Source organism: Diaphorina citri, unplaced genomic scaffold (genome assembly GCF_000475195.1).
Source record: "Diaphorina citri unplaced genomic scaffold, Diaci psyllid genome assembly version 1.1 scaffold4738, whole genome shotgun sequence".
Classification (NCBI taxonomy): Eukaryota; Metazoa; Arthropoda; class Insecta; order Hemiptera; family Psyllidae; genus Diaphorina; species Diaphorina citri.
In genome coordinates, this window is record NW_007382132.1 from 22,324 (window position 1) to 31,829 (window position 9,506).

At 42.5% G+C, this 9,506-nt stretch overlaps 2 protein-coding genes and 2 long non-coding RNA genes across 4 annotated transcripts; 2 read left to right on the forward strand and 2 right to left on the reverse strand.

Moving 5' to 3' along the window:
- The first annotated feature begins 636 nt into the window (after positions 1-636).
- LOC113472317 lies at positions 637-3,955 on the forward strand. The gene is made up of 2 exons (XR_003394685.1): positions 637-700; positions 3,592-3,955. It is a non-coding gene; the product is annotated as an uncharacterized LOC113472317 (long non-coding RNA).
- LOC113472315 lies at positions 3,691-4,648 on the reverse strand. The gene is made up of 2 exons (XR_003394683.1): positions 4,234-4,648; positions 3,691-4,072 (listed from the first exon to the last, which is right to left on the reverse strand). It is a non-coding gene; the product is annotated as an uncharacterized LOC113472315 (long non-coding RNA).
- Positions 4,649-5,088: 440 nt separating this feature from the next.
- LOC103521207 lies at positions 5,089-6,157 on the forward strand. The gene is made up of 2 exons (XM_008486314.3): positions 5,089-5,518; positions 5,701-6,157. The coding sequence occupies exons 1-2, from the start codon at positions 5,366-5,368 to the stop codon at positions 5,971-5,973; spliced, it is 426 nt and encodes a 141-aa protein (XP_008484536.1). The 5' UTR covers positions 5,089-5,365; the 3' UTR covers positions 5,974-6,157.
- LOC103521210 lies at positions 6,115-8,443 on the reverse strand. The gene is made up of 3 exons (XM_008486317.1): positions 8,292-8,443; positions 6,792-7,013; positions 6,115-6,195 (listed from the first exon to the last, which is right to left on the reverse strand). Exons 1-3 carry the CDS (start codon positions 8,361-8,363, stop codon positions 6,115-6,117), a joined length of 375 nt encoding a protein of 124 aa, XP_008484539.1. The 5' UTR covers positions 8,364-8,443.
- Between the last annotated feature and the right edge of the window lie 1,063 nt (positions 8,444-9,506).

Here is a 9,506-nt window from a genome sequence, read left to right on the forward strand (position 1 = left end):
ATCATCATCATATACTAAAGGCTAGGCCTTGTCGTTGAAGCCATTCATCTCTATCTCTTGCAGCACACTTCAATGATTCAAACGATGAAACGACGAACATCCCATGGTTTCCTGGATATCATGGAAATACTGCATTCTAGGACGCCCTCTCGGTTTTTTCCCTTCTACCTTTCCTTCAAATATGTTACTGAGGAAATCATTGTGTCTGATAATGTGACCGATCAGTTACCAAGAGATACCAAGAGAAAACAGATACCAAGAGCTATTTCATGTTGATGTCTATTATTGTGCCCATATTCGAACCCTAAACATTGGGTTCCTTACTTCCGATTTAATTTTGAAAGCCTATCATACTCGTACAGCCCACAGGTATTTTAGTGGTCGACCTAGCTGCCAACTCAGGAGTCCTTGGTTCAAGTCTCGAAGGAGGCATAGTTTTTCGAAACCTAGTGTAGATTAGCTGACGGTGATGGCATGTTGCACCAGTTCCCAAGAATTCACAGAAGCTAAAAATCCCGGTCACTAAACACCTTGGACTTCAGCAGTTATGCATATGAACGTACAGTGACGTTAAAACTTGAACTTGAAACCCCTCTATCACATAAAATGGAAGCTGGAGCACCAGAAAAATCCGATGGCCACAAACATACTTTCGCTGGAACAGCGCCAATGTCCAAAGATACAAAATTCGAAGTTAAAGGTCTTAATTCTAATTAAAAGATCCCCAACACTTCACTCCACCGACGATCAAACGAAAATGAAATCATCAAATTTGGACGCCTAGTTTTTATCCTTGCCCCTACTCCGCGATAAATTTCTATCGCCTTCCGATTTCGTATTCGATTCCGCTCTGGTAAAACTTTCGATTTAGACATAAGGGACTCAAGTGGCGATCTGGTTTCGCGTGGGCCCGTCAGTAAAAGATGGCATAGGACTTGATTTCTTTTAGGAAGTTAGATAGAGGGAGCTTTAAAAACGGAGATCTTATCGTCCCTAAATAGAAGAGCGAAAGATGACATAGCTTAAATCCATACACAAAAAGGCCACTGTGAGGCTTAGGTGTAGGGACAACTGTCAAAAAAGATGGTTTGAGCTTATACGAATAGAGGTTTGATAGAGAGAGCTGTAACAACGGAGGTCTTAACGTCCCTAAATAGAAGAGGGAAGGAGGACAAAGACAGGATAGGAGAAAACCAGCCGTTCTGAGAACGAACCTTATCTGTGTCTGGCTGATGGACTATAAACAGAGAGTAGATCAGCGTCTAACTAGGGGACTATAAACAGGGAGTAGACTAGTCCAAATTTCCTTATGCTATACCAATTGGTTTCGCGTGGGCCCGTCAGTAAAAGATGGCATAGGACTTGATTTCTTTTAGGAAGTTTGATAGAGGGAGCTTTAAAAACGGAGATCTTATCGTCCCTAAATCGAAGAGCGAAAGATGACATAGCTTAAATCCATACACAAAAAGTCCACTGTGAGGCTTAGGTGTGGGGACAACCGTCAAAAAAGATGGTTTGAGCTTATACTTTATACGAATAGAGGTTTGATAGAGAGAGCTGTAACAACGGAGGTCTTAACGTCCCGAAATTGAAGAGGGAAGGGGGACAAAGACAGGATAGGGGAAAAACAGCCGTTCTGAGAACGAACCTTATCTGTGTCTGCCTGAGGGACTATAAACAGAGAGTAGATCAGCGTCTAACTAGGGGACTATAAACAGGGAGTAGACTAGTCCAAATTTCCTCATGCTATAGCATAGCTTAAATCCATACACAAAAGGTCCACTGTGAGGCTTAGGTGTAGGGACAACTGTCAAAAAAGATGGTTTGAGCTTATGCGAATCTAAGATGGCATAGGACTTGATTTCTTTTAAGAGGTTTGATAGAGGGAGCTTCAAAAATGGAGGTCTTAACGTCCCGAAATCGAAGGGGGAAGGATAACAAAGACGGGATAGGAGAAAGCCAGCTGTTCTGAGAACGAACGTTAGCTGTGCCTGGCTGAGGGACTATAAACAGAGAGTAGATCAGCAAGTAGTTAAGGGACTATAAACAGGGAGTAGACTAGCCCAAATTCCCTTATGCTATATCAATAGCGAAGGTTGAGTGCGAAGGGCGCCCACTCGGAAAATTTTGTTCAGCCAAAACCAGTTGGCCTCAAAGCGATCACTCTAAAGCGGATTGAGAGGCCGACGACAAACGCCGACCCTATCTGAACGTGGGAAAAGGCGAAGAAGAATTCAGACACCATCACTCCGGCCCATAGATCCATACCATAGCGTACTCTAATATGTAACTATCCTCACGTACATTACGTATGCAACACCAGCACCCAAGAGCTATTTCATTTTGGTTTCTACTATTGTATTCCCATCTTCAGACCCTAGTTGGGTTCCTTACTTCCGATTTAATTTTGAAAGCCTATCGCACAGCCTACAGGTAATTCCCATCTTCAAACCCTAGTTGGGTTCCTTACTTCCGATTTAATTTTGAAAGCCTATCGCACAGCCTACAGGTATGTTTGTACCTATGCTATGTCTTGATGTAGTGGTTGGCCGAGCTGCCAACTCGAGTCCTTGGTTCAAGTCTCAAATGCGGGATAGTATTTCGAAACCCAGTATTCCCAGCCTTGTTTGCTTAAGGTAGCGCGCCTGTCTAAGTAGTAGCGCGCCTGTCTAAGTAGCGCGTTCAATTCCCGCTTGGGCCGAACTTTATCCTAAACAGATCATCATCATATACTAAAGGCTAGGCCTTGTCGTTGAAGCCATTCATCTCTATCTCTTGCAGCACACTTCAATGATTCAAACGATGAAACGACGAACATCCCATGGTTTCCTGGATATCATGGAAATACTGCATTCTAGGACGCCCTCTCGGTTTTTTCCCTTCTACCTTTCCTTCAAATATGTTACTGAGGAAATCATTGTGTCTGATAATGTGACCGATCAGTTACCAAGTTTACAGGTATGTTTGTACCTATGCTATGTCTTGATGTAGTGGTTGACCGAGCTGCCAACTCGAGTCCTTGGTTCAAGTCTCAAATGCGGGATAGTATTTCGAAACCCAGTATTCCCAGCCTTGTTTGCTTAAGGTAGCGCGCCTGTCTAAGTAGTAACGCGCCTGTCTAAGTAGCGCGTTCAATTCCCGCTTGGGCTGAACTTCATCCTAAACAGATACCAATAGCTATTTCAATCTGGTTTCTATTATTGTGCCCATATTCGAACCCTAAACATTGGGTTCCTTACTTCCGATTTAATTTTGAAAGCCTATCATACAGCCCACAGGTATGTTGATCGAGGTAGCTGCCAAGTCAGGAGTCCTTGGTTCAAGTCTCGAAGGAGGCATAGTTTTTCGACACCTAGTGTAGATTAGCTGACGGTGATAGTATGTTGCACCAGTTCCCAAGAAGTCACAGAAGCTAAAAACCCCGGTCACTAAAGACCTTGGACTTCAGTTATACAGTGACGTTAAAACTTGAACTTGAAACCCCTCTATCACATAAAATGGAAGCTGGAGCCCCAGAAAAATCCGATGGCCACAAACATACTTTCGCTGGAACAGCGCCAATGTCCAAAGATACAAAATTCGAAGTTAAAGGTCTTAATTTTCCAATCACAACAAACCTCAGAAGGCTTGAAATTTTAGTGCAAAACCGCTTGAAATTTTCGAGCTCGAACAAAGGAACACACAAAGAAACAAGTAAAATAACAAAAACACACAATACACACTACCAAATAACACCACAGACTCACCACATTATTGAAGAAGTACTTGCAGAACTATTGAAGAACTAGAAAAACGTCCGGGGAACCATTGAAAAACTACAATCGTAGACTACATTACAACCAACGCACCATACCATATTACCGAACTTACAGAGACTGGAAAACTGCAAAGATATTTGAGGGATCTACAACCATATTCGGGACCAAATCATTGCCAAAGCATACCATACAGAACAAAGCATACGAACAACAGACATATTAGAAAACTGCAGTGAGATTGAAAACTGCAAAGACATCTATAGAAAGATCCGAACAATTTGCAGAGCTATTAAAAACCCACAAAGAAATAGAACCTATAGGACCAAGCACGCCAAAGCATACCATACAGAACAAAGCATACGAACAACAGACATAGGTATTGGAAAACTGCAGTGAGATTGAAAAACTGCAAAGACATCTATAGAAAGATCCGAACAATTTGCAGAGCTATTAAAAACCCACAAAGAAATAGAACCTATAGGACCAAGCAAGGTTTTTGTACAGCTATTGAAAAACCCGAGGTATAAAAACTACGGAGACATACTGGGAAAGAACAGAACTCTCCAAAAATATTTTATTGCCATTGAAATAACCAAAGAGGTGTAAAAACTATAGATATTGAAAAACTGGCGAACCATTTCGGAATCTGCTGAAATATTCAAGAACTCCAAAGAGCTTTTGAAAACACCAGATAGATAGATAAATAAGCTAAATACCCGGAAAGAGATAGATAAGCTAAATACCCGGAAACACGCATAATGACGGAAAATTCCCAGGATGCCAGTCAAGTGACAGGGTCCGTAGTCCAAGCCCCGAACTATTCGGAATTCGAGACCCTGTACGAGTCAGTTCTGTTCAAGAAACCTGAACTAGTGACGGGCAAAGTCTTTGTCATCTGTACCCCCCGAATGGGAGGTATCACGGTACATGATTTTTACGGCGTCCTTACCGTCTCGTCAGTAGGCAGAGTACGAGGTAATGGACTTAGTACGGAGCTTCTAACGTATCGTACAGACAGACTCACTACGGGACTTTCTACCGTATGTTACAGGCAGTACGGGGTTCCTACCGTATGATACAGACTTACTACGGGACAATGGTGTTTGCTTTCTACCGTATGTTACAGGCAGTACGGGGTTCCTACCGTAGACTCACTACGGGGTATCGGGGCTTGGTACGGGACTACGGGGTTCCTACCGTCTGTAGATAGCGTACGGGGTTACTACTGTATGTTACAGGCTTTGTAAGGGGTTCTTACCTTCTTACCGCATAGTACAGACTCACTACGAGGCATCAGGTTTGGTACGGGGTTCCTGGTACGATGCAATACTACCTACGGAGTCTTATGTGCAGGTACATAGGATCAGGAATAGATCACAGAGGAAAATTAGCCCTAGGAGCTACGCCACCTCAACGGGACTGGTCCACAGTGCTGTTGGGTCCAAGGCTGGACAGGTGAAAAGGTGGTGGACACTGGACACCCTTTGAGGCGACCCTTTGCATTTGTGACATTCATCAGGTTGGAATCAGGCATCAGGTTGGAAGGTAGGCGCGCCTACCTTGTAGTCTACTTTTCGGAGCAGGATCCTACCGTCTGTACCCCCCAAATGGGAGGTATCACGGTACATGATTTTTACGGCGTTCCTACCGTCTCGTCAGTAGGCAGAGTACGAGGTAATGGACAGTACGGAGCTTCTAACGTATTGTACAGACAGACTCACTACGGGACAATGGTGTTTGCTTTCTACCGTATGTTACAGGCAGTACGGGGGAATGGGATACCTCCCATTCGGGGTATCACGGTACATGATTTTTACGGCGTTCCTACCGTCTCGTCAGTAGGCAGAGTACGAGATAATGGACTTAGTACGGAGCTTCTAACGTATTGTACAGACAGACTCACTACGGGACAATGGTGTTTGCTTTCTACCGTATGTTACAGGCAGTACGGGGTTCCTACCGTAGACTCACTACGGGGTATCGGGGCTTGGTACGGGGTTCCTACCGTCTGAAGATAGCGTACGGGGTTACTACCGTATGTTACAGGCTTTGTAAGGGGTTCTTACCTTCTTACCGCATAGTACAGACTCACTACGAGGCATCAGGTTTGGTACGGGGTTCCTACCGCATGGTACGGGCTTGGTACGGGCCTTCTACCATATCGTACAGACTCATTACGGGGCATCGGGTTGAGTACGGGGCTCCTACCGTATGATACAGACTCACTACGAGGCAACGTATTTGGTACGGAGCTCTTATTAGTTTTTCTCCGGGGCATCAGGCTTAGTACGGTTTCTACTTTCTACCTCGTATGGTATAGTCTTTTTCCGGGGTATCAGGGTTTGATACGGGGTTCCTACCGTCTGTACGCGGAGTACGGGGTGTTCTCGACGGATCTCTTGTTGGCCTCCTTAGCCTCTTCAGACAGGTCTGAGATCTGTGGGGAAACCAATCAACAATCAATTAAACAAGCAATATCTGCGAACTGTGATGAAGACAATAAATCAATCAATCAATCAATGAAACAAACAATACCTGAGATCTGTGAAGAAAGCAATCAACTAAACAAAAAATATCTGAGATCTGTGAAGAAACCAATCAACAAACAATCAATTAAACAAAAAATATCTGAGATCTGTGAGAAAACCAATCAACAATCAATTAATTAAACAAATAACATCTGGGATCTCAGAAGAAAGCAATCATGAAAATCAATCAAACTTGCTTCCTGGCCTAGTGGTCAAGGCGCTCGCCTGGTAACATAATCTGAGGGTGCAAGAACGAACATAATCTGTTCAGGATAAAATTCGTCCCAGGGAGGAATCGAACCTGCGACCTAGCACTTACAATGGAGAGCTGCAAGGGAGGGAAAAGCTTGTAGCTGCCTTTTCCCAGACAGCTTGTAGCTACCTTTTCCCAACCCCACTCAGGCTGGGTGAAATTAATGTGAGGACGTGAGTAGGTTAAAACCCTCGCCACTAAAACCTTAGCAGTTTTACATCAAACACCTATTAACACATTCCTTTCTATTACCTGTTGCTTGTAGCTGGCATCGTCTTCGGCCGCAGCTGCAGGCACATCAGCGCTCCTCACAACACTCAGGTCGCGGGTAATCCGGATCTTGTTCTTGTTCATGGAGGCCGAGAAGAAGGATAGGACCTTAGGTTTGGCGCAGGCCAGGGTGGCACACTCCGCGTACAGACGGGACACTAGCTCCGCGGCCGTCGAAACCTCGGGAGGCCCGGCCGACGGCTCCTGAAAATGGGGGAAAAGACCGCCAAGAAAAAGTAGGGGACTAGGAAAAGAAGGTGAACATATTAGGAAAAGAAAAAATCCTTATGGCTAAGAAGTAAGATAGATAGATAGCTTACCCATCTATCTACTTTACTTCAATCAATCTTGTTCGTGCTCTTCTTTCTTTTACTTCAGCTATTCCCGGTTTTATGTGGGGTCGACGTTATCCTCATATCCCTCTCTACTTTACTTCAATCAATCTTATTCGTGCTCTTCTTTCTTTTACTTCAGCTATTCCCGGTTTTATGTGGGGTCGACGTTATCCTTCTATCCCTCAACATTATATCTCCACCTGTTTTGGTCTCCCCTGATCTCTTAGGCTCAAAAACAGAGTGTAGCGGATGGCATAGTGCTTTTTGCCCACAGTTCTATCCGGTTTGAAGTCATCGCTTCCCTCTACGTCAGTGGTTCTCAAACTATGCTCCGCGAAGAGCTTTCAGGTGCTCCGCGAAGAGATTCCTGGTACGCCGCATAGTTTCATTTTTCTTACCGTATTAAAAAAAAAAAAATCACACAAATATGTTTAGTAAGTATTGGAACAAGCCGTACGGACCGTACGCTAATGACCCATTTTAATTTAAAAAAAAAAGTGTGGACTTACCAACAGCGATTGATTGCTTATTGCTTTTATTTTCTCGTTGCGAAAAATTAAGAAAATCCACACTGAAAATCAAGAGTTACAGTCAAGATATGAATGTATGAATAGGTAGTTATGTGTAAGTACCTAATTCACTTACTTATGTCCCGTAATCCCGAGGGAATCTTAGTATTACAGGTGCACACGAATTATTTTTAAAAATTCCTAAAGGGTTGGGGGGGGGTGCTCCGTACAGTTTACAGCAGTTGCTTGGTGCTCCGCGGCCAAAAAAAAGTTTGAGAACCACTGCTCTACGTGATTCCCTATGCTCACGCTCCACTCTGTTTTTATTAACCTTGTGGATTCCAGTCACTGTGCAATCCTAATTTCCAAGCTCCCTCTCATAACAAAGAGGAACCACGAGCTCAATTTCTATCATGATTCCATTTGTTTCAATAATCAATGATTCCATTCGTTTTAATAATCGAAAATATGGACACTGAAAATCAAGAGTTACAGTCAAGATATGAATGTATGAATAGGTAGGTATATGTGTAAGTACCTACCTAATTCACACACTTATGTCCCGTAATCCCGAGGGGATCTTAGGGCCCCAGGTGCACAATTACCTGTTGTATAAAATTTAATAAACTCACACCCACCTGTTCCACATTGGAGGCCGTTGCCACGGCAACAAAGCACGCCAAAACGATTCCACTCCAAAACCGATTCATTCTGCCAAATTAACTAACACTACTTAAAACTGATCTATTAAACCACAAACCGATCTAATTAAAAGATCCCCAACACTTCACTCCACCGACGATCAAACGAAAATGAAATCATCAAATTTGGACGCCTAGTTTTTATCCTTGCCCCTACTCCGCGATAAATTTCTATCGCCTTCCGATTTCGTATTCGATTCCGCTCTGGTAAAACTTTCGAGTAATTAAAAGATCCCCAACACTTCACTCCACCGACGATCAAACGAAAATGAAATCATCAAATTTGGATGCCTAGTTTTTATCCTTGCCCCTACTCCGCGATAAATTTCTATCGCCTTCCGATTTCGTATTCGATTCCGCTCTGGTAAAACTTTCGAGAAAATATGGTTCAAGTATTTCAATTCGCTTTTTATTTTTGGTCACAGTCCAAAATAGTAAAATGACTCGTGTGGACAAATCAATTGGACTCAATCTACACTCGCGTTCGGTTGATTGGCATCGAAGGTGGAACAGCTCACTGTGTGAGAATCCTGCCATAAAGTCTTTAAAAAAAAATTGTATTATGGTAGATTATTTTGGTTATTATTAGGTACATTGCATTTTGACTTTTTAACATGTATTGATAAAGTAAAACAAATTAATATTAAACAACAGATAAAAACTACCATCCGCCACAGGTTTCATTAACATTTTTGATGAAACCTATTTGGGTGGTACGAACCATTTTAATACGAAATTATTAGGAAGGACGTTAATGTTTTTTATTTATTTTGGAAAAACATACCCACATAGGTATAGGTGCATTTTTCGAAGAAAAAAATAAAATAAAATGAACAGATCTATGTAAAAAAAAGAAGTCCGAAACATTGATTATAATATCAATTTAGATTTTATTAAGTGACCAACAGCAAGGGCATGTCATTTGCCAATAAAATCTTTACATCTTGAGCTGAGATCTACAGGAAGTCAAAATAACTTCCAAGTGCGTTCACACTGCACGAATTTTTCTTCTAGGCTTGAGCTAGAAATGTTAGACTATCTTTAGAACTCCTTCGAGCGACATTAAAATATTTAAAAAAAAGAGAGACAAAAACTAAAAATACTGTGACAAAATAAATAATAATTGATCGAAATTATCATGGTTATGATTAT

Coding starts and splice junctions, on each gene's coding strand:
- LOC103521207 (XM_008486314.3), top strand. CDS start 5,366: ATGGGAGGTATCACGGTACATGATTTTTACGGCGTTCCTACCGTCTCG. Junction 5,519..5,700: donor CTTTCTACCGTATGTTACAG/GCAGTACGGGGG, acceptor CGTATGTTACAG/GCAGTACGGGGTTCCTACCG.
- LOC103521210 (XM_008486317.1), bottom strand. CDS start 8,363: ATGAATCGGTTTTGGAGTGGAATCGTTTTGGCGTGCTTTGTTGCCGTG. Junction 7,014..8,291: donor CGGCCTCCAATGTGGAACAG/GTGGGTGTGAGT, acceptor CCCCATTTTCAG/GAGCCGTCGGCCGGGCCTCC. Junction 6,196..6,791: donor ATGCCAGCTACAAGCAACAG/GTAATAGAAAGG, acceptor GTTTCCCCACAG/ATCTCAGACCTGTCTGAAGA.